This window comes from Muscardinus avellanarius (genome assembly GCF_963383645.1).
Source record: "Muscardinus avellanarius genome assembly, chromosome: 16".
Classification (NCBI taxonomy): Eukaryota; Metazoa; Chordata; class Mammalia; order Rodentia; family Gliridae; genus Muscardinus; species Muscardinus avellanarius.
In genome coordinates, this window is record NC_137802.1 from 46783045 (window position 1) to 46810688 (window position 27644).

Sequence of the window (27644 nt, forward strand, 5' to 3'; positions counted from 1 at the left end):
GAAACTTTTAATGTTAGGAGATGGGTGGGAGACCTGCTCAGAGGGGCAGCTGGAACGTAGAGCCTGTTCAAATCTGTATCCCACGTGCTGTATCTTAAAAATCCATACCATCAGCAGCCATCATTTTTTTGCAGGGAGAGAGAGGGAGAAAGAGAGAGAGAGAGAGAGAGAGAGAGAGAGAGAGAGAGAGAGAAACTTGATTCTGGCTGAAAGAAGAAACATTCTCCTTGACTTCAGAAGAGGAGAGACAGAACCTTGCTGGAATATGTATGTGATGTTGCTTTCCATTTTGTAAATGATTTTCTCTAATTTGGAGTCTGTCTCAGGCAAAAAAAAAAAAAAAAAAAAAAAAAAAAAGACCAGAGTGGTTGGTATCCTCTTCTTTGTCTCTGGGTACCAGAAACGGAGGGCCTGGAGGCCCCAGGAAGGGAAGGGGTGAACAGAAAGGTCAGCAGAGTCACCCCGTACTGAAAATATTTGGGAGACTTGGGGAAGATGTGCACCAGTTACTCTTCAGGATAGATAACCAATTGTGGGCCCTTTAGAAGCCCCGAGTCACCTAGAGCTTTACAAACTGCTCTCAGCAGTGTGAGGATTAGGGGGCCCCCAAAGGAAAAGAGGAGGGTGAGAATTAAAGAGGAAGGCCAGGGTTGTTCCCCCAGACCCAAACTTCCTCACACCCAGACCCCAGCTTCTTTAGAGCTGACAGCTGCCTGGGCTTGCTTTCTGTAACTTTAGTGGCCACACAGAGTGTGTGAGGCTCCCAGTCTTTTGACCTCTCTTACCCCCAGTTCCCTGGACTTCCCCATTCCTCCCCTGACTTCCACAGCCTTCCAGCCTGGACAGAGGGGCTGCTCAGGCTGGCCAGAGCCCCCCCCCCCCCAGGCGGCTGCAGCGCTGGTGGTGGGTCTCCCCGGGCAGCGGTGGCTGGGGAGGGGGTCTGGTTAGAAAATGCAGTCGGGAAGTTTCCCAGCGTGAGTCGAGCGCTGACGGATTTGTGATCAGCCATAAAACCGGCTCAGATTCGTAAATCAATCTCGCCTTTCTCACAGTCTAAACGCTCGCTTTATCGGCAGCAAGAAAGCGCTCAGCGCCCGCTCAGGCACTTGTTTATTTGAACGTGGACATTCCCAGGATCCAAAAAGAGTGTGGGCATTTTAACAGAACCTGTCCCGGGTGCCTATGTGTCTATGGGTCATTATGCTGTGTGTGTATTTTTTTTCTTGTCCTTAAAAGTAATGTCTTGGTTTTAAATTTTTCTATCTTTCCATGCTCCGACATATTCTCTCTTCCCTCACCTCCCCCTCTCTATTTTTCTTTTAGATTTTAATATTTGTCTTGGAGGGGGGAGCATTTCAAATGGATTTGTGGCCAGGACCTTGCAGGGAGTTGCTCTCTTCAAAAGGCCAGGCTCTGGGCCCACTGTCAGAATCAGGGTGAATTCAATATCAGTCTGTTTTGTATCTGGACAATCAAAGCCGATTACCCCCCCACACACACACACACAGAGTCTGGGCCCCGCTGGCGCCCCCACCCCATGGGTCGCACAGGATTCCAGTGCCTTCTGCAACCCCCCCCCCCCCCCCGCCACTAAAGCTGGAACCTCAGAGGCCAACTCGGGGCAGTGGTTTCTGTGGGGTTAGTTGCAGTGACCAGGTCATCCACCTTCTCCCCACTGAGTGACCTTTGGTTCAGATCCCTCCACACAAACCAGCGGAGGCCCCTCGGTGGCCCTATCCTAAAGCTCGGCTGCTCTCCCCAGCCAGCGGAAGGTGGTCCCTGCAGCCCCTGAGCTGCTAAAGCTAGATAAGGCGGGGAATGTGCCGCCGCCGGGCTTCTTAGGAATGTCTTTTCTTTTCTGCTTCCTTATACCAGCCTCTGCACTCCAGCCAAGGACTCAGATTCTGGTTGCAACTTGTGAATTTGGGGGCATTTTTGGTTTTGTTTATCTTTGAGGTGAAGGAGTCCATGTCTACCTCTCTCCTTAGGCCCAGGAGACGGATTGTGCCCGGTCCTGATGTTTAACCCTTTAACATGCACTATCTCCCCTCCCCGGGGTCTCCCCCCACTTATCAGTCTCTGTTGTCCACAGATTGGAAGCCCAGGGAACTAACACCTGGGAACTAGGGACTTAAGGTGGCCAGGCCAGCCGCAAAGCCCTCCTCGGCCCCTCTTTCCTCCCCTTTCAGATTTCCAGCTGTGTTCTCTGTTGTGTGTGTGTGTGGGGGGGGGTGGGACTTATACAGGGTGTGACACAGGTAGACAGAGGCTGGGCGTCCATCTCTTTTGTGTAAAAGTGTTTTAGTTCTGGGTTTTTGTTTCTAGAGTCTGCTTTCAGTTAGTAGCATTTGGTTCCTGGTAGTAACAGCAAAAGGAAGAGAGGAAGAGAGAGAGGGGGAGAGAGAGAGAGAGAGAGAGAGAGAGAGAGAGAGAGAGAGAAGAGAAAAAGTCCCCCCCTTGTGGTTATTCTCAACTCTGGAGGCTCCAGTCATCTCTTCACCCTGTCTCTTTGCTGCCCCTTCAAAGGTACCACAAAAGATCAAAAAGAGAATTAGAGCCACAAGTCCTATTCTTGATACATTTGTAACAAGGACTTACAGAAGTGTTTCTTTTCAAGCTGGTCCCTTTAGAAATCTTGTTGATTATTTAGGAAGGGGGGAAACGGGTCCTACTAAAATAAATACCCCTGGAGTGGGAGAGAGAATGGAGTTGGAGGGGAAGCTTAATCGTAAAGGATACGGAGAGAACTGGAAGCTGAGACAACCGGGGGCTTGGAGAAGGGCTTTGCGCCCACCCCACCCCCACCCCGCCGCCCCTGCAGACTATTTCTGCACCTCCATGAACTAAGCAGAAGCTGGAGAAGAAGGGAGAGAGGAGAGGTGGGCTGTGGGTAAGTGTGTGTCTGGAGGGGGTAGGGGGCTGTGGGTACAGTAGGTATAGATGCGCATGTGGGAGAGAGAAGGGAGAGGAGACCTTGCTACTATTCCATTGGTGGGTTGGGGGGGAACCTATTTTGCAGGAAAATTTCTCCTCCTGAAGGGGAAGGTCATAGTGGTCCTTTGAGCCTGAAATCGAAAGACCCCCTTCCCCCTCCCGGTCACGTGATTCATTAAATAATTAATGCCGAGGTTGCAGAATAGATATGTATTCGTCAGGAAAATCGCAGGCTTGGTCTCCCTGTTTCTGACGTGCAATTCAACTGTCCTTTGAAAAACAAGCCTGTACCCCGAGAAAAAAAAGAGAGGGGGAGAGAGAGAGAGAGAGAGGGAGAGAGAGAGAGAGAGAGAGAGAAAGAAAGAAAGAAAGAAAGAAAGGGAGTCAGCAATAAAACAACCCCGCAGCCGGAGCCACACCGCGGGCTGGGGTATTGTAAGTAGAAGGGATTTCTCACTACCTACCGCGTCTTATATGTCCATGTAAATTTATTGTTTGTTATTAATGTTATTGTCGTAAAATGTGACAAATAGCCATCTTCATTTCCTGCCATTTCTCTTCACACGGTATTCTGTGTGTTATACCCATCGAGGCATTGCACAGAGATTTTAGGAATATTTCTCTCTCTCTCTCTCTCTCTCTCTCTCTCTCTCTCTCTCTCTCTCTCTCTCTCTCTCTCTCTCTCTCTCCTCTCCCTCTCCTCCAACCTTTTTCTTGATTTATAGCAATATGGGTGTCAGCTTCCCGGCCGGCATGCCAGCCATTGTGTGTGTGTGTGTGTGTGTGTATGTGTGTGCATGCGCGCGTCTGCGTGTGTTTGTGAGCGAGTTGTGTTGTTTATGGCTGTGTCTTCGATAAATCATTTCTCAGGGAAAATGATGTGGGAGCTGGGCTGTTACTGGGGCTGGGAGAGAGGCGCTCTCGGAGGTACTTCCTCCCTCTCTGCTCTGCTCCCAGGAGTTGGTTATTTCAGACAATTTACAGTAATAGATCAGCAGTTAATATGAAAGCTCTGTAGCTGGAGGTCTTAAATTACAGCATCTGTGAGTATCAATTAAGGTGAGATTTGTATAAATTCGGCAAACCAGAAATGCCTCCTTGGCATATAAACCCAGTCAAAGACCACGACCTAATATAAAAATTATATTTGCCAGCCTGATTTAGGCAACATTCCTGCAGCCAACAGAGCTTCGTTTCCCAGCGGTTTCCCCTCCAGGAGTTTGGCTTCTCCAACCCGGCCCTAGGTGTACAAGCCCAACTCTGGAAGGCAGGAGGAGCCTGGGGCAGGAGGGGTGGTGGCCGAAAAAGAAACTAGCGGAGTTGAAGGCAAAGGTTTTTGTAATCAATGAATCCTTTGCGACTGGAAGGGCACAGGAGAGATTCAGTTATGGTATTAAAGCTTCGTTTATAGGTCTGATACGTAAGAGGGTATCAGGGACAGGGAAGGGGCTACGCAAATTGGGGGGGACAATGGAGGCAGGCAAAGGGTGAAGGGCAGGGAGGGAAGCTGAAAGCCCAGGCTCCCCACCCTCCAGGCTAACAAAACAAGGAAATGAATTCACACCCCAGGAGCCTTCCTTCGACCTCCTGAAACAAAGAAAGTTTCCTCAGCAGTTAGAGACTGTGTGTCTGTTGGGGGCTGAAGTTCTCTTTAAGTTTTTTTTTTTCCCTAGAAAGGAAATATTCCAGGAATCAGGTGGTCCCCGAAAGTTGGAGAAGTACTCCAAGACGTGGGGTGTGTCCTCTACTTAAACCCCCATCCTAAGAAGAAGGGGCCAGCAAATGGGGTACCTACTGGGAGGAGAAGGGCTGATAACTTTTCCTTGGGGTTTTATGTGGAGGTCACAGTCCTCCATAAGGGAATGGGCTCCTGGTCAAGAGCAAAGCCAGATGTGGCTTCTGGGGGCATCCTGTACCATGCCCCAAGTTGTGATAGATGAGGGGCAGAGGGCCAGAGCCTTTGCCAAAACTGGTGTAGGCTGCTGGCTGTTCATTCCTTGGCTGGAGCCAGGCCAACTGACTTTATAGCCACTATCATCTGTGATATTTAACTCTGCCTGCTAATAGTGTAAACCTTTGAGCAAGACAGTTATAGTGTCACTGCACCTAGGTGTTAATTATTCATGGCATCAGTCTGGTGGAGTGGGTTAGGGTACAGGCCTCAGCCATTGTAGCATGCAGAAGCTGGTGCCCACACTGGGCTCCAAGTGGGCATTGAGTCCTGGTTAGCAGGAGATCTGGTGGGGTATTTGTGTGGGGGTGAAAGCTCTCAACTTGAGAGTCTGGGTTGAAAAGAGTTTGGAGAGAAATAGAAAGCAAGAAACCTAGGTCAGGCTGGATAAGAGCATTGCCTGGAATAGGTAAAAGCAACCCAAGAGCTTCAGGATTCCAGGGCAGCCTCGGCAGCCCAGCCTGGAGCTTGTGAGGGAGTGTGAAGGGCTGGGGAAGGCAACCAGGCAGGTGCCAGGCCTTTCAGTCCATTCCCACTCAGCTCTGGGTATTGGTGGGTCTCCCACACACTCAGTGTGGAGGTAAGCATGTCTGCCTCTTCCTCACCTGGGAAGTGGGCTGTGGGTGTATAATGGTGAAGAGGGGGTGTTTGCGCCAAACTGATGCTCCAGGATTTAGAAGGCCAAAGTCTTGTAGTCTCTGACAGAGGGAGTAGGATCAGCTCTTCCTTGGAAAGGAGGAGGGACTGGAAGAAGAGGGTAGAATTATTTGTATTAGCTTTTGAATTCAGCCTACTTTAGGGGATGGGAGGAAAAGGGGGACAGAAAGATCTTCCATGGGCCAGGCCATAGCTATCAGGGGGCTGCTGGGGGCCAGTCCCACAGGCCCCTGTCTAGGTATTTTCAACCCCTCCTCCTCCGTCTCTTTCCTGAGTCTCCTCCCCCTGCTACCTTTGCCTGTGATGGGGAGGTCTGACCCCCCCCCATAGTTTCCTCTTTATTCTCTCAGCCCCCTTTAGGTCTTTGTCTTCTCTGGCCCTGGGGAGGAGAGGTGGCACTGGTACCCCTCCCCCCAGCTCACATGCAGACTTCCCCAGGAGACAAAGCAGGGGACCATCCCTTGCCACCATTATCTGTAAGTCCCCGGCCCTCTGCTAAATCCATCCATTTGAGGTCTGATGCCTCGGTCCAGACACCTAGACCTCCCCTCCAAATCAGGAATTTTTAAAAGACTGTGTCTGTGTACATATACATACATGCATCTACACACACACACACACACACACACACACACACACACACTTGGTTAATTTGGCCACAAAGCTAAGTTCTCGACACCCCCACCCCACCCCCCCCCCTTGGGTCTGCATCTGTGTTGCTCAGGGGATGGATGGGTTCCAGGAAAGCTGCTGACCCTGTCCTCTCCCCAGGCTGGTGGCCTCTTTCTCTGTATAATTGTAGTGTCTATCTCTGTGCCTTTAAGAAGCCAGGCTATTAAGGCTTTAATGACAGAGGAGTTGGCTGAAGGGAAGGGAGAGGGACCCAGCCCACAGAGGGAACAAGCAGCCTCCCTTTCTGGAGGGGGAAGTCAAGATGAGCCCCAAGAGAGAGTAGGGAGAATGGAGACAAAGGCAGCCCGAGGCGAAGGGAGGCTGTCCCGGGCGAAGGACCCACGAGTCAGACTGATGGACACACACCCGAGAGTTAAGTGAAAGGGGGAGTGGAAAGGAAGCTGCTCACTCTGCCCCTTCTCGCTAGAAGAGAGTGGGTCACCCCACAGAAGGAAAGTGTCCCCCCAAAGAGGACAGAGCCAGTTTAAGCAGTGAGCCCAGAAGGGATCTCTGCAGATACTTGGAAGTCCTTTGCAAGGCTCAATTCAAATTCACTTAAGACAGGAGAGTGAGAGAAGACAAAGGAGATGTGAGAACCGGGCCCCAGAGATGGCTAGAAAGAGAGAAAAGAGGAGAGCTAAGCACAGAAGAGGAGCCATCCTCTTGAATGTGTGTGTGTGTGTGTGTGTGTGTGTGTGTGTGTGTGTGTGTGTGTGTAGGGACAGCCACCTTAAGGATCTTCTCCAGACTCCCAGCACCGTTTTTTCTAGTGCACCCAGTTTTCTTTATAGGAGGTGCAGAAAGTGGGCCTCTAGGCCCAGGCAGCTGGGATGGGAACTGATGTCCTTGGGTGGCCAGGACGTCCCAGAACTTCAGTGTCCTCTTCCACCACCCTGCATCACTGGGACATCCCAAGATAAACTCCATCTTGGGGGGCAGTCTCTCACACCTGGACTGTAGACTCCTCCCTTCGCTTCCCTTTCTCCTCCTGGGTTTGGTCTCTATTTTCCTCTTTGGGAGAAGAGGGTTGCTCTCCAGGCCGCCTAAGAACTTTCACCTCCAATCCACATTTCCTCCCTCAAATCCCCAGACTTAACAAACGAACTGCTTCCTTTACTAATCTCCTCCCTCCCCCACTTGCAGGAAAGAAAAGAAAAAAGGGAGAGCTCCTACCCGCCTAAGCCGCTTTAGAAAACTCGAGGGGAAATGGAAAACGCACGTCTCTCTCGCCCTCCAACCCTTCCCATCACCTCCTCGCCATTCCTAAGCCCCCTCCATCCCCCCCCCCTCTGGTCCTGCTCAGAACTGTCTCCCTTCCCCTCTCTCCTCGGCCGGGTCGGACATATGGAACCCATTTCGCTGGTGACATTGAGGAGCCGCCGGTGCGCCCGCCTTCCGCACGGCGCCCCGCGCTCCCCGCTCCACGCGCGCCCAGCTCGGCGGGTGCCCGGGCCGGGGGCTTCTTGGGGCAGGGGCGCCGCCCGAGCGCGGGTCCGCGCGGCCGCCGAGGCGAACAAAGCCGGGGCGGGGCGGGGCGCGGGGCTGCGCCATCGGGATGCGGCCGAGCCCCGGCCGGGGCCGGGGGTGCGGGGCCTGGGCGCCGGCTCCCGCGCGCCCCCCGCGCCCGGCCCGCAGCCGCTGCCCGCGCCCCCCGGGGACCGCGCAGGTAAGTGCTAGGTGCCGGCGGCCGGCGGGAGAGGGGTGGCTGAGCCCCCGCCCAGGCCTCTCTGGGGTCAGGCCCGGACCCCAGTGGAAGACCAGATGGGGGCAACCTGGAGGGCGAGGTGGGCTGCGGAGGGGAGGGTGACCCGTGGAGCAGGAATGCGCGGGACCTGCGGGCCGCGCTCCGGGTGGCGTCGGGGGATGGGTGTTCCCGCGCCGCCGCCGGAAGGGTGTAGGAGACTCCGGAGGGTTTCCAGGGGCGTGGGGAGCTGTGGGTGGCGAGGGAAAGGTGAGGGGCTGAGGGCGGCGACGGGGGAAGGCCGAGCTCTGCTCCCGCCGTCCAGCTGCCCGCACGGTCCAGCCCTTTAGCGCCTTTAGGGGTTGTTTGAAGATGGGGTTACAAGGGCTTGCGCTGTGGCTGGGTGTTAAGCTGAGAAGGTAGGAGAAGGGGTGATTTATGGCTGTAGAGAAGCTGTGTTTACTATCGGCCTGCTCTAGAAACCCAAAACCAAACAGCAAGAAGGAGGGAGAAGGCCTCTCCCTGAGCTGCGAGGCGATGCCAGGGGAACGCACTGGAATTTATTTTCCCAGATGTGAGAAAACTGTGGGAACGGTTTCAGGTGCAGGGAGCGGCGGTTGTATGTGAGGCATCAGAAGTGTGCAAACACGCACACCACGTGCAGAGGGGCTCGTGCACTGTGGGAGTGCGTCTGTGCATTGGGGTGTGTATGTGCACATTCAGGTTGGGTTTGTGAGTTCATGCATCTGGAGTCGGGTGTGGGGAGTCTGGGTGTCCTCTGGCGCTGGAACTCTGGGATGGGGTAGCCCCAGGCACGTTTGGCCACCCCTGGCCCTGTCCATGAGGCAACTACTTTTTGCCCCGGCTTTCTTTCCTCCCACTTGTCCTGGCCCCTGCCTCTCTGCCCTTTGGTCCTGTGCTATCTGCCCACGCGGCAGCCTGATCTTCACTTTGGGTCTTTTAACTTTGCAGGGAGGCTGAGGAATTGGTGAGCAGGGTTGGCTGGGTGGGGGAGAGGGAGATAAGAAAAAGGCCTGGTGTGGCGGGGAAGATTGGGAGGTCAGGGCCCACAGTTACTGCTCAGATTCCCCCCAGATCTGCGCTTGGTTGGGGGACCAAAGAGCACAGAAGGAAAAACAAGGGAGCAGGATAGTGGGGGTGGGGAGGAAAACGTTCTGACCCCCAGATAGTTATTTCCGCAGGCCAGCCCGTGGCTCTCCTGCATTTCTGTCCAGACGCCCGGCTTTGCCTGGAAATTGTTTTGCATTAAATTTTCTCAGCCGCAGAATTATCTTTCCTCGCCTCCAGCTAAACTTGCATTTTTCCACCAGACACTTGGGCCCCGCACCAATGAAATCTGAGAGGAAGCGGCTGGGCCCTAAGTGGCCGTAATTTAATTGATTTTATCATAAATCATCAACTTGATGAAGAACCCGGGGTTTCAGTGAAGTAAATTGATATTAATGGGAGTTTCTTGAAATGCAAACTCGCTGCATTGTTGGGGCATCTTGAGCTGGGGAGGTGGATTACATGTTTCCCAAGAGCTGAGAGAAGGGGACCTGGAGCTCTGTACAGCTTTGGGGGATAGAGAAAGGGAGCCGCAAGGGGCAGCTGCCCAGAGACAGATTTCTGTGGGGGAGCACACAGAGAATGGAACTTTGTTGGGATGGGAGCAGACCCTGGCTCTGTGGACCCTGCTGACCGTCCTGGGAACGCTGGTCTTCATCTGGGGGTGACAGGGAGGGGGGTTATGGAGGCTGGTAGGTGTGAGGACAGAGGTGGGGGTCGGGTGAGAAAGCCAAGCTGTTACAATGGGTACATTGATGCCTGGTTAAAAATTGCCAGGTTGGAGGCTTCTTTTTCTAATTATACAAATTAATTATTTACTGCTCAGGTCGCTATATCCAAAAATAGCACTTTTGACTTGGTAATGAGGGTGGAAAACAACCCATGCCCCCTAGAAGGGTGGTGAAATCCAGTGCATGATCTTCTGTAGAGGGGGGGGGAGGATCAGGAATAGAGTTGGTGCTTGATGTTGGGGGGGTATAAGTATTGAAGCCCCAAGAAGATATACTCTGCATTTGATCACAATGGTACCCGGTTATTATATGAACTCAGTTGTTAAACTGGGACCTTGGAGCTCATTTAGCCCAGCTCCCCCCCTCCACACACTGCCTTGGCTTTACAGAGGGGGACACTGAGGCCCAAGGAGTACAGATGGTACAGTCTAGAGATGGAGCCTTCCACCTTCCAAGTCTGGTGTGTGTGTGTGTGTGTGTGTGTGTGTGTGTGTGTGTGTGTATTTTACTGGGAATTGGACTCAGGGGTATTTTACCTCTGAGCTATGCCCCCAGCCCTATTTTATTTTATATTTTGAAATAAAGTCTCACTAAGTTGTAGAAGGCCTCACTAAGTTGCTGAGACTGGCCACAAAACTACAAACCTCCCGTCTTAGCCTCCCAAATGCTGGGATTCTAAGCATGTGCCTCCACACCTAGCCCAAGCTTATCTTAAGTGTGACCCTTTAGACAGACCTCTTCCAGCTCTGGGCCTCAGGATCCCTGTCGGTAACAAGGGCAGTGTTGGACTGGATTCTCCCTGGGTCCTGTGCATTTCTGATCATGGGTACCTCTCCGTGTCCATCCTCTCTGGGATAATGCTTGGGAGTGCCTTCCTTGTGTGTGCTGGAGTTCTAGGAGCATCTGGACCAAGAAGTTACTGTAGGCTTATTTGCAATACTCAGAGTCTAATATACCCGGAGCATGGGTGGTTACTCATACTGGCTCTAGGAAATCCACTGGAGTCTGGATTATTCCTCCTCCTGAGGTTGTCCTTATTCTCAATAGAAGAGAGCCCAGGCCAGTAGTGATAGGGTGGAAGGAAGTAGAGAGGGGCTAGTTGCTGGGTTGGGACTGGCATTTGGAGAGGGGCTAGGTAAGAAGGGGTTCAGCTCAGCCTCTCTGCACAGGGTCCTTTCTAGACTAAGGCTGGAGCTATTCAAAATGCAGCTTTGAGGTGCCTTTCACCCCAGCCTAGGACCTGAACTGTGAGTTCAGAGTTTAGAATCTGAGGCAGCAGGTGCACATCCCAGCTTCACCCTTGTCCCCTGGGCCTTTGGGCCTTCTCTCGGAGGGGCAAACACAGGGTGACACAACACTATCGTAGGTCTCCTTCCAGATAGGCAAGACGGAAACCCCCCCCCTCCATTCTATTTTTTTTCTCTTTTTTGCAATTCTGAAGATGGAACCCAGGGGCATTCTACCTCTGAGCTACACCCCCAGTCCTATTTTTTCTTCTTTATTTTGAAACAGGGTTCTCACTGAGTTGCAAAGAGCCTCACTAAGTAGTAGCTGAAGCTATCCTGGAACCGCAATCCTCCTATTTCAGCCTCCCAAATGCTGGGATTACAAGTGTGCACCAGCACCTAGTTTATTCTGTGTGTGTGTGTGTGTGTGTGTGTGTGTGTGTGTGTGTGTGTGTACTAGGCGTGGAACCCAGCTTTCTACCTCCAGGCTATACTCCCAGACCTATTTTATACTTTATTTGGAAACAGGGTCTCACTAAGTTGCTGAGGCTGGCTTCGAACCTGTGTGATCCTCCTGTCTCAGCCTCCCAAGCGTGGGGATTACAAGCTTGTGTCACCACGCCTGGCTTTAGTTTATTCTTTATTTTTGAAACAGAGTCTCACTGAGTTGCATTTTTGAAACAGAGTCTCACTGAGTTGCAAAGGGCCTCACTAAATAGTAGCTGAGGCTGGCTGCAAACTGTGATCCTTCCGTCTCAGCCTCCCAAATGCTGGATTTCAAGCATGTGCCCCACACGGAGCTCCTCCACTCTATTCTTGCCACCTCTTTATTTATTTATCTTTTTCAGCACTCAGGATTGAGCCCAGGGCTTTCTGTATGGTAGGCAAGCACACTACCACTGAGCTATATTCCCGTCTTATTCTTGCTCTTATTTTTCCCTCTCTTCTTCCAACTGGGAAAAGATAATTTTTTTAAGGAATATCGGAGCCAGGCGTGATGGTATGCTCCTATAATTTCAGTACTTGGGAGGCTGAAATAGGAGATTTGAGGCCAATCTTAGCAAGTTTGTGAGATCCTCAGCAACTTAGCAAGACTTTGTTTCAAAATAAAAATAAAATAGGGATGAGGGTATAGCTCAGAGGTAGAATCTGGGTCTCAGTACACACACACACACACACACACACACGCAGGAAGGAGCAATGGTAATTTCTTAGTTGCATGGTTTTGAAAAAGGAAATTGCTTATGGAATCAGGGCTATGTAAGGAAGGCAAGGAGGGGCAGCGAGGGGAAGTATTCCCAGGCTGCTTTGGGAAGTGTAGTTTGGGGTATGGATTCCAAGGGCGGGAGCTGAACGTGATGAGCAAGGACTTCATCTTTAGAAACCTCAGTGTCCGGCCAGATAACCTACTTTCCCAAAGCCTCACCCCAAACTCTGTTTTGAGAGAGAAAATAACAAAAGGGCTGGCAGCCCCAGCTCTGGGCCTGTCCCATTCTGAGTTTGGAGTATTATATTTGGAGACCTTCTGCTGATTGGTCATTAATCCAGTGACTTATTGTCTGCTAAACAGAGGTCACTGGGAGAGAGACATCCAATCTGTCAGGAGAGATCGCGCTCCGCACTGGCCGGCTTCTTCCCCCTTTTCCAGCACCCAGCTCCTCCCCCCTGCCTTTTCTACCACCCTGCCCACCTTTGTCTCCACACTCCATCGGGGATGGGGTTTGCCAGGCCTGCACCCTTAATTCAGACTGGGATCTTTTGCCATCAAAGAGCCAGCCTGTTCTCAGTGCCCCGCTGGCACTGCTGTCCCCCATTCCGTGTTCAAGCTGTCTCTGTAGGCTTGGCAGTTTCTTCTTGCCAGAACCCCATAGCCTTGGACTCAGAGAGGTCAGCACCCCCAAGTCTGGAGTTGGGGGGGGAGTATAGCTTGGATTTTTCTTCTCCTGAGATGGTGGCCTTTTTCTTCTTTCAATCTGCTATGGGCGCCGCTGCGGAACCGGAACCGCCTCACGTGGTCTATACCCCACCCGGCTGCATGGAGGCTGGGAGGGCTTCTGTTGCCTCTTTGCGCCTCCCCACCCCTGCATCTTACAATCCTTAGCGTTGAAATCTTTATTAATATATAAGAGGAGACAACTTTACAGCACTTTGTGGCAGCGGCAAAGTTGGGCAGTAAAGCTGGAAAAGAACAAGGGACCGGGAACCCTGACAGGGCGGCTGGAGGCAGGTCACTAAATGCCCCCCTTCCTGCCTTCCAGCTCCCGAAATTCAAGGGGGCTGGGGGACTTTTTGCTGTTTGGGCTGGGGGTGAGATCAGAAGTTAGTTTTAAAGGAGCCAGCCATTGGTCCTTATGGAGAGAATTTCTCGATTGTTTTTTGATGGATTTCTTGGGTTGGGGGGGCGGGGGGGAAAGGCGTGATCCCACTAAAGTCCAGAAGGACGGGCAGTGCCAGTGCTTGCTCACAAAACTTCTAGTCTCCCAGGACCGAGTGCCCAGCAGCAGCAGCGAACAGAAGTCCCAGAGAGCTCTAGTGTGTGGGGAGGCGGGATGGAAGAGGCAGGCATGTCTGTGGAGGAGGGCATTGTCCCCTAATCTTTACATTAAGCATTAATTTTGCCTTTATTGGTTTACAGGTGTTTCTTAATCTTTCCATTTTCCTTTTTTCAGTTTCTCCCCCTCACATATAAACAGACACACATACAAAGTGGCCAGGCTACCCTCTCTTTTCTCTTTCTATCTCTACCCCTAATCGTGACTTCTCTCCCCTCTCTTTTCCCAGATCCCAGTCTTCCTTTAGGTCCCTCTGAGATCCCCTACTCTGGTGCCCCTTCCCAGGCCCCTCACTCTGCTGAAGTTTGAAAGCTCTCTAACCTGCAGCAACACTTTCAAGGAAACAGGAGCCCCCAGGCCTGCGGGTCCTACCACCCCCCCCCCAGCCTCCCAACTCCAATCAGGGGCCACTGGCCTAGTGGCCAGAAACCTCTGAAAAAGAAGAAAGAAACTGGACTGGGATTTAACCCCCGCCCCGGCATTCCAAATAGGTGCTGTTCAGCAGAACTGATTTAGAAGCCCCCATTCCACCTCTGGCCGCATTTGGGGGTGTTTGTGCTCTGGGATGTTCTCCTGGTCCATCCATTTCTTGCTTCTCAGTCTTCCTTTTCACCGGTACCCCATGGCACCCCACTGCTTTGTACAGCCAGAGGGGACCACAGGGGGCAGGAAGGACCAGGAAGGGAGGGTCCACTGCTGTGTCCACAGCAGTTTGCACCCGAGCAGCCTCAGGCCGGCTCCTGCTGCAGCTGCAGCACCCTCTGACTCCACGCACAGGCACACAGTTACCTGGGAGCCTTCCAGGCTCTCTTTTTATTCCTCAAGGTAAAATTGTGCAGTCCGGTAAGCAACCAGGTTCTGCTCTCAATTTCACAATGAACTTCTCTAGCCAGTGATGGTAACTGTTAGAAGAGTTTAGGGAGGGGTCTGAAGTACATTCTTGGCTTTTTTGGGGGAGGTGAATCCAGAGAAAGAGCCAAAGATACTGGTTCCCTTAAGCCTCTGGAAGTATCCCTGACCAGAGTCCCTGACCCATCAGGCCCAAAGTTACTTTGAGTTCAAATTTATAAGTCTCCAACAAGTGTTCATAGATCTTAGAACACATCTTGCAGCCACAGACCCAGGTAGCCTTAACAGGTCTCTTAGGAGGGTTCTGGCTTGAGTCCCAACACTTTGCCAGGCTTTGGCATTTTCTACTAATAAACAGAGCAAAATGGCCCCATCTTTCATCTTGTCCCCTTCTTCCTCCTTGCCCCCCAACTTTCTAGACAGCCACCAACTCTCCAGGGCAGTGTAGGATCCTCAGGACAGCACAGCGAGGGCTCTGTGATTCCTGTTGTTGGGGGGGGCACAAGTTTTTCCCTGTATGGTAAGGCCCTGGAAACCAGCTGCTCTGTCCCACTTGGCCTGACTTGGGGGTCCTGAAAAAAGTTGGAGCCAGAGGCCAGGGACCCCCTGTTTCTCATCCTTAAAGCAGAACCTGCAAGTGAGAAGCAAGAGGGTGTGAGGAAGCCTTCCTTCCCACAGGGCCATCCCCTCCTGGACAGGAGACAAAAGCTGGAAATCACTTCTCACCTTTGTGTCCTCCAGTGCCTTTACCTGTCCTGGTGCATCCAGATGAGAGAAGGCAAGAGCCAGTGTCCTAACCAAGAAACGGCAGGGCTGCAGCCAGCCCTGTCTACAGAAGTTCAGAGAACCAGTTTTCCAAGCCGCCTTTGTAGAAGAGACTGTCTTCTATTTTATCCCCTTAGCCCCGAGTCAGCAGTTAGGCAGCCTTGCAAACCTTTCTGCTGGGGGAAACATCGTGGTGTTCTTTTTGTCTTTTTTCCTCTGCTGGGAGTGGTCCATCCCCACCCCCGCCCCAAATCTGCAGACACCTACATTCTTGGCTTCGGGACTTCCTCCTACAGGCCTCCCCTTGCCTTTTCCCGCCCTGCTCAAACACTCCCTAAGAAAACTTTAGCTTTTGTGGCCTTTCTCACTTGTGCCAAGAGTCATAAATCTTTCAGGGCAGAGAGAGAGAGAGAGAGAGAGAGAGAGAGAGAGAGAGAGAGAGAGAGAGAGAGAGAGACATCCCTCTGAATAATAATAATAATAATAATAATAATAACAACAACAACAACAACAAACAACACCAACAACCTCCATCTTCCACCAGTGCATTTAAAACGAAGCCATTCTGCTAGTTCTTCTCATCTTCACAGAAGTACAGATGTCCTTATCACCTCTTGGCCCTTCTGCCCACCCCGAGGTGAGAATCTTAGCAGAAAAACAACTTGGTGAAGTTCTTACAGCCCCTTTCCTGGCGGCAGCGCAGCGGCCCGCCAGAGCACCAGCTGAAGCGCAGGGTCCTTCTCTTGTCACCCTGGGCTCAGCCCTGCTCCCCCTGCAAGATGTTCTGGGGATTTTAAATCATCACTCACCGCTTGTTGTCTGTTCTCAAAAAAAAAAAAAAAAAGAGGGAAGGGTATTTTTTTCCCCCTCCTGGAGATTCAGGAAGAGAGAGAGGGAATAGAGAGGGTGCGGGGTAGAAAAGGAGCAGAAACTGGGAGGTGCAGAAGGAGGGAGCTAGAGGGGAGACCTGCCGCCAATCCAGGAGTGAAACTACTGAAAGAAATAAAGAAAAAAAAAAGTCCTGGCATTCCGATTGCGAATGCGAGGGGGGCGCCCAGCACCCCCACCCCCAGGCCAGGCCAGTGCTGGACTAGGCCTCCAGAGGCTGGTTCTCAGATTAGCATAATGGTTCACTGGTGGGGTTTGGGGGGAGCTGCAAACTCCAAGACTCTCCTTACAACTGCCCCCCATTCTCAATTTAAAAATGTTACCTGTTCTTAAAAACAAAAACAAAAACAAAAACACCTCTACCTTCTTCTCACTCCTTTTTTGGGGGGAGTAATTAAAATCCCCCCTCCCCATCACCACCATCACCTTCCCTCCTTATCAGGCATCTAAGCTCGCTAAAGGGGGAGAGGTGGGGGTGTGTGTGTGAGCTTGTGTGTGAGTGAGTGTGTGTGTGTGGTTTTTTTTTTTTTTTTTTTTTTTTTTCCCTGTGCAAAAGCAGAGGCCATTGTTACCGAGAGCAGGGCGTACCAGTCTTATAGGGCAACCACACTGTGGCGGCTTGGCCGTGCTGGAGCCGGGCGCTGGATTCCCGGCGAGCCGAGCCTCCCCGGCACCTTTCGGTCTTCTATTTTTCCCGGCTCCCCCACCCCCTCCCTCCTGCGCACCCCCGCTCCTAAGCCGAGTGAATTGAAGCGGACGCCGCGCGGCTCCTCTGGCCGGTCTGCCCCTCGGGCTCCCCAGCCGGGGTGGCTTTGGGGAGGGGGGGCGACGCAGCTTTAAACAGTGGTCTTTTTTTCTTTTGCCTTCAAGGAGGGGAGATTTCTCGCCTGCCGCTCGCGCTGGGGCTCGATGTGAATATATATTATGTCTGCCTGTTCTCCCCTCGTCGGTGGCTAAGGTAAGCTGGACTGAAATAGGCTATCAGTTTGTGAATGGCGGAGAGTATGTCTCAATGATTTATGGCCCATATGACTCCAATCTCGGTTCAAGAAGAGTTCACAAGCTTTAAGCTTCCTTCCACGCAGCGACTGACTCTCTCTCTCTCTCTCTCTCTCTCTCTCTCTCTCTCTCTCTCTCTCTCTCCCTCTCTCTCTCTCCCTCTCCCTCTCTCTCCCCCTCTCTCTCCCTCCCTCCCTCTCTCTCTCTCTCTCTCTCTCCTCCTGCTTCTCTCCTTTCCTCCTGTCTTTTCTTCCAGCAGCCAGATCCAGGGCTGAAATTTCCCCCGTTACTAAGAAGAGCGGAACCTCTCTTTCTCTCTCTTCCTTCCTTTCTTATTTTTCTTCTTTCTATTAATTTTTTAAGTACTGGAAGGTGGCCTCTCCTCTCTCCCAGGGCTTCTCCAGCTATTGTTACTCTCCCTGGCTCTCCCAGGGGGTGTGCCTGGCGAGGTGGGGTTCTGGGGGGGCTCACTGCCCTTCTTCAGCAAGACCCTGGGGGAGCCCAGAGCCACCTTCTCCCTCCCACCCTTTGGAGGAGCCAGATGGAGCCGGAATTTTCCCAACATGGAGGCAAGGGAAATAGAAGCGTTTGGCTGGGTAGAGAGCTACTCCCCATCCCCTCGTTTCCAGGATCCCAGATCTGAGATCCCCTCTGCACCTTCTTTCTTCCCACCGTCCCATCAACCAGGCCTCGGCGCCCTCCAGCCCCCAGCCCAGCTGGGCAAAGTCCCGGAGCAGAGTTGCTAAGGCGCCTTTTAATTCGGTTACCTCCAGCGCCCAAACTTGCTGTTGCCGCCGCAGGGCTGGGAGAGCCGGCCCAGTGTGTTAGAGACTCGTTGCCGCCAACCATTTCGGTGTCCCCGATCGCTTTCTCTCCTGAGCCGGCGTTAGGCAGCGGGTAGCTCATCGTCTGCCACCTTGGCTACAGCGGCCCGAGACAGCCGGGTAGCGGCAGCCGGGAGTCTATCCCAACACACAAACCTTCCCCGGCCCTGTCTCACCACTGCGGCGGCGGAGTTTCCATTCTTTTCCTGGCTCCTTCGGTTCCCATACTGGCCTGGTCTCCATCCTGCGATGGTTTGGGGTATATTGCAGAGGGAGTGACAGAAATTTCGGCCCCAGGCGTCTAGTCAAATTATTGTTTTATTATTATTATTATCATCATCATCACCATTATTGCTGTAACAATCATTTGGACTAAATAAAGTGAGGGCCCAGCCAGCCAGCTAACCCCCTCCAATGTTTTTATTTCATCCCTCTTCTCTGTCTATTAATAACCAACTCAACGGTTGCCTGTTAATTAATTCCCCCTTCAGCCAGGGCTGCTCAGAAGCTAATTTTGGTTGAATCATCAGAGGCTAATGGTAATAATAATAAAGGGGTTGGGTCAGCTTGGTCAATTGAACTCCAGTTCTCTCTGGAAGGACCTGCTGCTTTGCAGACCCATGTGTATGTCCAGAAACAAATTCTTCCCAGAAACCATTTGGAACTCAAGGCTACCAAACTTCCTTTTGAGTATAAATCTGTGCCATTACAAATGGGATTTGTGTGTGAGAGGGGCTTCTTTCACCTGTACCTTTTTATTTTCCTAATGTTAGCTTTCATTGGAGTTGACCAGCTGGGCTGAATGAGATTTTTAAGTTTTCCAAACACACAATGACAGAAGAGAGGATCCGTCTGGAGGTTTTACAAAAAGTGGTGGTGCCGGGTTGGGGGAAAAAATGTAGTCAGAAGTTTTAGAATAAATACACATGAGAGTATGAATCTTTATTTTCTGGCACACTTTTAAAAGGCTGTATTAAAATGGTGATTGCATTTTTAATTTTGCCTCAGAGAACCTCAGTAAACAGTGATACCTCCTGTTTTCAGCCCAGAGAATAATGTTCAAATTGCTCTGTGAATATTTTTTTCCTCTGGAATAATTTTCTCTGGTAGAAAGCACTTTTCCCGTCTCAGTAGAAAAAAAAGTCCAGCAGTTACACAATTTCTTTTTTTTTTCCTCCTTATTTTTTTTGGAGAAAAAAAAAAACAGACTGCCGAGGGAAGGGTGGGGAAAAAGTATCTGATGAGGAAAAAAAAAAAAGAGGTGAGGGGAGAGATCTGGGCCAAATGGTCACAGCTCCAACTAGTAGATCCTGGGAAATCGAAACAGTCCTGCTCCATTTGGAAGCCCCACAGGGGCCACGGTGCTGCTGGGTCCAGGCCTGGCTGAGCCAAGACACAGACTGGAGGTGGTGCTGCCTGGGGCAGGGCCACGGATGGACCAAACTCTGCAGGCTCCGGGGCTGTTGCTGTCCTCTGTGAGGGCTACTGGAGGAGGAGAGGACCTCAGAAGGTCCCCTGCTGAACTTGCTTTCCCTGGTTTCTAGTCTCTGGGCTAGACTTGTCTAGGTGAAGTCACCGGAGGCTGAGAGGCCTCAGAGCTCAAAGCAGGGCATTCATAGTGCTTTTATTTGGGAGTCTGCTAGTGTCCCCTCTCCTGAGCCACCCTGTCTCAGAGCTGGGGGAGGGGGGCTGGGAGAGAGAATGAGAAAGGTCAGGGACTAGTGCACAGGCATGAGAGAAGCACTGACTGGCCCAGAGAGCAGTAGGATTCTACTCCTAACCTGTCCCAAAGGAGTATAGCACTTATTTTTTTTAAAGTAGAAATGAAAAGTAGTGGGCTTCCTTTTTAAAAAAAAAAATTAAAGCACTGAAAAAAATCCATTTCGGGTCAGAGACGTGGCCTCGGCATCTGCTTTGGAGATGTTAGGAGGGGGAGAGGAAAAATCCCTATTGATGTCAGCTCCCTTTTCAGTTCCTAAGATGGATTCGAGCCCCTCTCCTCTTCTCCCCCTTGTGTCTCTTCTGTCACCCCGCAGGTCAGCCGCTTGGATCAGACCCGGGAAGAGGGGGGCAGAGAGGGGAGGGGGGTCCGGCGTGCCACGTGACCCCCAGGGGTGCCAATGTCCGGTCCTGAGGGTATCAGGCCCTTGCAAGTTGCCACCCACGGCCCGGGCCTCGCCCAGCGATGCAGAAAGCCACCTACTACGACAACCCAGCGGCTGCGCTCTTTGGAGGCTACTCGTACCCCGGCAGCAATGGCTTCGGCTACGACGCCCCCCCACAGCCCCCTTTTCAGGCCACCACGCACCTGGAGGGTGACTACCAGCGCTCGGCCTGCTCCCTACAGCCCCTGGGCAACGCCACGCCGCATGCCAAGGGCAAGGAGCTCTCCGGCAGCTGCCTGAGGCCCGGCCTGGCGCCCGAACCCCTGCCCGCCCCGCCCGGCTCACCCCCGCCCAGCGCCGCGCCTACCAGTACCACTAGCAACAGCAATAACGGGGGCGGGTCCGGCAAAAGCGGCCCCCCCAAGTGCGGCCCGGGCTCCAACTCCACCCTCACCAAACAGATATTCCCCTGGATGAAAGAATCGAGACAAACGTCCAAGCTGAAAAACAGCTCCCCCGGCACAGGTACCAGCTCTCCGCCGTCCCGTCGCCCAGTCCGACCCAGGAATGTTATGTTATTCTAGCACCCGGCCCCAGGCGCCCAGGAGGCGGCCTGCGAACAATATTAGGTGGCGGCCGTGCATTTTTGGTACCCTCCACCTGATGACCCCTGACCCTGCTAGCGCCCCGCCTGTCTCCTGCACCCACCCTCCACCCGGTTCTTGGCCGCAGCGGCCTTCCCCGGGCCGCAAAGCCGAGAGGCGCTGCCAGGAGTCCAAGGATTATTAAGTATGATTACTGTGGGTATTAATCACGATCACTCTGGCGGCCCGGGGTCCCGGCCTCCAGGCGCGCTGTGTCTCCAGGCCACACACCTCAGGGCCCTGCCCCAGAGCGTCCGTCCAGGTCCCCCCCCCCCCCGAAGGCTGCCCTGGGCCACCCATCCCGTCCATGGGACAAGGGGTGAGAGGATGTCTTCGCAGACCTGGGATTGGGGACCAGGGGGTCGAAAGCGCGCGCGCAAACATACAATCCTAAATAAATGGCCATGCAGCTCTTGTCTGCGTGACATGATCAAATTTTCATAAGCTGGGGCAGTGAGAGGAGAACAGGTCTCTTAATAAATGCCACTATCATAGAGTGTCCGCTAATGCGACGGGTGGGGGGGCGGGAGGAGGCGGGGACGCGAAGGGGAGGGCGTCGGGGGCTCCGAGTCCAGGCCTGGATTTATTAAGAAACGATGCATTCAATTTCGGCGTGTTCAGTAATTATCTTTTATTTCATTTTCTCCTCTCCCCACCCCTCCCCCTCGGACGCAGCCGAGGGCTGCGGCGGCGGCGGCGGCGGCGGGGGCGGGGGCAGCGGCGGCGGCGGCGGCGGCGGGGACAAGAGCCCCCCGGGGTCGGCGGCGTCCAAGCGGGCGCGCACGGCGTACACCAGCGCGCAGCTGGTGGAGCTGGAGAAGGAGTTCCACTTCAACCGCTACCTGTGCCGGCCGCGCCGCGTGGAGATGGCCAACTTGCTGAACCTCAGCGAGCGACAGATCAAGATCTGGTTCCAGAACCGGCGTATGAAGTACAAGAAGGACCAGAAGGCCAAGGGGCTGGCCTCGTCGTCCGGGGGCCCGTCCCCCGCCGGCAGCCCCCCGCAGCCCATGCAGTCCACGGCCGGCTTCATGAACGCCTTACACTCCTTGACCCCCAGCTACGAGAGCCCGTCCCCGCCCGCCTTCGGCAAAGCCCACCAGAATGCCTACGCGCTGCCCTCCAACTACCAGCCCCCCCTCAAGGGCTGCGGCGCCCCGCAGAAGTACCCCCCGACCCCGGCGCCCGAGTACGAGCCCCACGTGCTCCAGGCCAACGGGGGCGCCTACGGGACGCCCACCATGCAGGGCAGCCCCGTGTACGTGGGCGGGGGCGGCTACGCGGATCCGCTGCCGCCCCCTGCCGGCCCCTCCCTCTACGGCCTCAACCACCTTTCCCACCACCCCTCGGGGAACCTGGACTACAATGGGGCGCCTCCTATGGCCCCCGGCCAGCATCACGGACCCTGCGACCCCCACCCCACCTACACAGACCTCTCCTCTCACCACGCGCCGCCTCCTCCTCCTCCTCCTCAGGGTAGAATCCAAGAAGCCCCCAAATTAACACACCTGTGATGGGACTGGGAGGGCGGAGGGGCGAGGTGAAGGATGCAGTGAGGCTGCAGCTCTGGGGGCCAGCCTGAGGTCTGACCCAGGGGGCAGGGAGGTGGAGGCCAGGCTTCCAGGGCAGGACACGGTGTGGAGCCCCTTCCCCCTTCCCTGGCCCGAGGCATTGTCTTTAAGCTCTGCACTTCGGTTCCATCCTCCTGCCCACCCATGGAAAAGGAAGCCACCGCAGATTGGGGATGACCCCCTGTACCCCAGGCTCCAGCACTACCAAGTTAGAAGCCTGCGCCAGAAGGGGAGTGTGGTAAAGGAAGCAGAGATAGGAAAACAAGGCAGAGAAGCACATTTGAACACACACACACACACACACACACACACACACCAGACAAGATGGCCAAGCCATCACCAACTGACTTACCTTCCATCTCTGTGGGTAATTCCCCCAAATCGTGACCTCCCCCTCCCATTCTCCTTAAGAAGATAAGAAAACACATTTTAAACCCAAGGGCACAAAGCAAGTTCCCTTCCCACCTTCCTTGACACCTCAAATTTGCTCCCATCGACTTGAGGTTTTGGGGGAGCATGCCCCCCATTTCTAGCCCCATGATTTTCTGCTCTAGGACTTTCACATCTGTACCCCGTCTCTATCCATTACAGTTTTCAGAGGGCTCAGGGATGGTGAGAGATCCTGAAAGTCAGAGCTGCCTATAGTATAAATATATATTTTTTTCTTTTAAGAAAAAGCTAGGAGGCCGAGGCAGGCGAGAACGGAAGTTTTCCCCCATTCTCCAGCCTCTCTCAGCCCTAGGTCCATCCCCTCTCCACAGAAAGCAATGGGCCATGCAAGGTTCTCCATTTTCTTTTCTTCTGTTGCTCTCTTGACTTAACGTGAAAACAGGGTATATTTGAACAAACTGTCTGTCCCGGGCAGGGGCTGCAGCTGGGCCTGTGTGCTGTGCTCAGCCTCCTGACAGGACACTTTTGTTGCACTTAGAGTTTACATTTTAATGGATATAAAAAAAACAACGGAGAGATGCCTGGGCCTGCAGAAGCCCAGCATCGCTCAAAAAGCGTGTGTTCTAGTGAACATTTTCATATATATTTATTGGTTATAGCCTGTTAAAATATTTTCTTTTTTGTATTATTTATCCCCCTACATTATGTATTTATATGAGGGAAAAAAAGAAAAAAATTGTACTTTTTTAGTATTCACTTGTTATAAAGGACTGTTGTGTTTCCTGTCATGTAAAACCAGCTATTTTAGTTTTTACTGTACTCTAGAAAAGAGCTGTAGATTTATGTTAAACTCGTACTTATGAGCAATTGTAATTAGTTCTGAAAGGCATGAACTCAGCTCCTAATCGTCACTGTATAGTCCTGAATTTGTAGAGTTAGAGTTAATTCCCTCTTGGAACTTTCTTTGTTCTTCTGTAGTTACTTTCCACCCCCCTTACTTAAAAGGGTTGTCTGTCAAACAATTCTTGAATAAACTTTCTGTTATCAATTTTATCTTGTCCTGGTGGTCCAATTTAGATAGCAGAGCAAGGCTGCTGACTACCAAATTTCCCCCAAGGGAAGGGGGACACTGAAGACCCCAGCTCACTGCTCACGTCCCTCTCTTCCCCTGGATGTTTTGTAGGTTACATAGGTTTCCCCCTCCCCCTCACTCATATGAGCCTGGGACATTCTGCCAACTTCTTTAGCTCTTTAGGTAAGGTTAAGTAAGGAGTTGGGGAAGGGAAGGGAGTTTTCTTGGGTGCTTTCTGTAGGTCTTTGTGTGTGTAAGCCTCTTCGCCTCTCAGCTTTTCTCATTTATTACCTTTTTCTGCTCCTTTCTTTGGCCATAACTTCTGCATAATGCCCTCCTCAAAACAAAACAAAGCAAAACAAAATCTGGCCTGATTATTGCTTCTTCCACCAAACCTAAACTTCACAGTCCTTTTCCGGAGCTACAAAGAAGTCGTCACGTGACCCGAAGCCCAACGACCATTGGGTCTAAAATGAAAACAAAGGAAAATGATTAATCTAAAAAAAAAAAAAAAAAGATCCCGGGCCTAGACTTCTCAGGTCAAGCCTTAAAACCTAAGTGAAATTAAATCACTAAATAAAACTTGGGGCAGAGGGAGAGGAGGTGAGTTTGATTTCCCCTGCCAGGGAAAGAGGAGAAGAGGGTGGGAGAAGCTGTTGGATCCAAGCGTAAATAAAAGGGTCCCTAGGCTAATGTGCAGCTGTTTCCACGATCCTTGGGAAAACTTCATTTCTTAGTCGTGGTTCCATAAAAGTTTTATCACATTGGAGCGAGGATAGAGAGGGTCTGTCAAAGATGAAATGTCACCGCCGCGTCGCTGGAGCCCGATAAGAGCGAGGAGACAGGGCAGCTGAAATATGGAGCTAATTCGTTGAAAGAGAAGCCAGCGAAGGCTGCTTGCTGAAGAGTTGCATAATTCTAATTGTAAGCTATGCGCCCGCATTGCTTAATTAGGAGCATATATTTGGTGGTAGTGGTGGTGGTGGGGTGAGAATCATTTCAGGCCCTCAGCCTTAAAGCGAGGGCTGATTTTCATTTTTATGTTGTATCCTGGCAGTCCAAGGTTAGTAATTACAGTCTTTATGCAACAATAAATAACAATAAAAAAGCAACCTGAACCCCCCACCCCACACCACCATGTAGGATTTTAACTGGACTCGGCTCATCCAGGCAGCAAACAATTTAGCATTGGGTCAGGCTATAATTTAAAGGCAGAAGAGCGTGCAGAGTTTGATTGGGATCAAATAACGCTCAAGGGTCTTTCTTTCTCTTCCTCTTCTCTGAATAACATTTTCTGAATGATGTAACTAGATGAAGCGCCATGTTAGGCTCTGGGGGTGGGGAAATTGCTTATGTATCTAGCCAGAGACAGACAGGCATTTGGAGAGAGAATTTAGCTAGAGTGTGAAAAAGCAGAACTTCAGCTGGAAGCTGGGATTGTAAACAAACAAACAAACAAACAAAGACCAATTTAGCATGGTGGTCCCTACCCCTTCTGTCTCCCAGATTCCAGACACTTAGCTACAGCAGCAAAAGACAAGGGTAAAATATCTATGCTCTGTGGTTCCCAGCCCGACAGGGGAGCCAGGGGGAGGGATGTCTCTGGAAAGGAGGGCTCTCTCTGGCTCCTTTTAACACCCGAGTTTTCCGCCTTCACTAATCTGGCCGTAAAATCTGTCAGCAAGGGTTAGAGAGTTGTATTTCCTGCAGGGAATGTCTCAGCCTGGATTGCCTAGAGGAGCCCTGGATCCTTGCAGCTGTTAGAAAATGTGCCCAAGGGGACGGCTGGAGAGAAAACTCAGCCCTCCCTGCTTCATTTCCAGATTGCTATTTGAATTTTCCCTGGCCCACCCCCATCCACACCTCTAAGTGGTGAGGAGAAAAAGTTTTGTTTTTTTTTTTCTTTAAATTTTGAGCTGAGTTGTACACCACCCTCGCTGCCCGGTTGACCCAGTTCAGAGCAGCTTCTGTGTTCCAGAGCTCCTGAACCTGCCTCCCCCTGTCTCTGCAGGCCCCCACCCTCCAGCTTCCCTTTCTCAGGCTCCTCTTCTCCGCCCCCACCCTTCTACTCAAACTTCTTGAGGCCCCTTCTTTTAAAATACTCACCGCCACCCACGCGGATGTTACACTGACAGAAAGTTTCTAGCTCCCGCTCCCGGATGAGTTGCCATTTCTGGGCTAACCGGCCTGCTCCTCCGGCTGGGCAGCAGAGAACCAGGAGGGGGAGGGGAGGCCAGCGCGGTGGGCGTTCTCCGGGCAAACTTTCCACCTAACTCTGGGCTTTCTCTCGCCCCTATTTCCCATCTGTTTCCTGGCTGTCCCAGAATCACCTTTCCCTTTTGCCACCCCCTCCCTCAGGCCTTTTTAAAGGATGTGGAATTTCGGCTGTTCCCTATGCTTTCCCAAAGAGCCAAATTCTTTGATGCAATCGGAGGGAGCTGTCAGGGGGCTAAGATTGATAGCCTCATCTCCTCTTGGTCCTTCTGACCCACTTATTTAAAAATCTTCCCCCCCAGATCGACTTTTCATTTTCTGCGTTGAGGCCTAGTTTTCCCACCAATTGCTTGTGGTTCTGAGGCTTGTGCAGGCTATCTGGGTCCCCTCAAAATGAAAAATGAATAAACAAATTAATTAATATCATTTTCTTCTGGGGCTAGAAATGGAATATTATTTTGGTCGTCATTATTTCCACACCCTCTTCATTATTGTGTGTGTGTGTGTGTGTGTGTGTGTGTGTGTGTCACTGGGGATTCAACCCAGGGGCATTCTATCTCTGTGCTACACCTGCAGCCCTATTTTATTTTTATTTGGAAACAGGGTCTCCCTAGGTTAATGAGAGCCTCACTATTCGCTAAGGCTATCCTGGAACCTGCAATCATCCTGTCTCAGCCTCCTACTTACTGGGATTACAAGCATGCACCACCACACCCAGATTAAAAAAAATAAATCAAAGCACAATAATGGCAAAAAATGGGAGAAAACATCTCATTGTGTGTGTGTGTGTGTGTGTGTGTGTGTGTGTGTGTGTGTGTGTGTGTGGTGGGGGGCCCTTCCTTTCCTGGACATTGACATGAACCTTGAGAAGTATCTGGATGACTACCTTGGTTCTTGTTCATGCCCTTGGATATTAATACAGATAGGGCTTGAGGATTCAGGGGCAACATATGGATTTTAGACCCTCCTGTTGCAGGATTGAGGAGTGCATATATCCCCAAGAGTAAGGAGAACGACCTTAGGAGAGACCTTAGGCAGAGAAGGGAACCCAAGCCATCTGTGCCATCTGTGCCAGCCTGGGGTGCCTGTCCATTTCCTAGAAGTGAACTGTTGCTGTTAGGGGGTCGAGAGGGGCATGGTAGTGCTGCTGCTTGTAAATCTCTTCTCGTTCTCAATGGCACCCTGCCACTGCCCTTCCCCAAGGGGGGAGGCTCTGTTTTACTTCCTCTTCCTTCCACAGGGACTCATCTTTCTTTTGGTGGGGGGAGGGGAAGAAGACGCTGCTGGTCCCACAAAGAGAGCATTAATTTACTCTATTAAAATCTCTGAATAGAGGAATATTTCTCTCTTGGACCCCGATGGTTCCCGATGTTTCCCGGGCTCCCACAACCTCCGGTTCTCGGAAGGGGAGGAGGAAGAGGTACCGCTAGAGCTTTTCTGGAGAAAGGGAGTCACTGGGGAGGAAGAGTGAGGCGCTGGCGTAGGAATGGGGGCTCACTGTGTCCAGGTCGTGGTCCTCTGGAGTTTTTGAATCAATTAAAGCAAATAATGCTCTGTGTTTTCCACCAGGCCCAGACAAGCGATTGGCCGAGGCCAGTCCCGTGACCACGAATTCCTTGCAATTTCACCGGAGTCCTGGGTTTAATAGAGAGAGTCCCCATACGCTTGTATTTATCAGCAATATACAATTATAAAGGCCCCCATTTTTTTTTAAAAAAAAAGAGAGACCGAAATCTCCCCTCCCAAAATCGCTCCATTGCATAAACCTGGGGGGGGCAGGAGGGGGGGTCCCTTCCGATCCTCCCTCCTGACGCCCCCCCCAGCTGGCCCCCTCCCCCACCATTGAAAGCC

General features: G+C 52.1%; 1 protein-coding gene across 1 annotated transcript; it reads left to right on the forward strand.

The window, feature by feature from the left end:
• Positions 1–19982: 19982 nt before the first annotated feature.
• HOXB3 (homeobox B3) lies at positions 19983–22060 on the forward strand (the record flags this gene model as incomplete). The annotated part of the gene is made up of 2 exons (XM_080713411.1): positions 19983–20427; positions 21222–22060. The coding sequence occupies 2 exons, from the start codon at positions 19983–19985 to the stop codon at positions 22058–22060; spliced, it is 1284 nt and encodes a 427-aa protein (XP_080569537.1).
• Positions 22061–27644: the final 5584 nt, after the last annotated feature.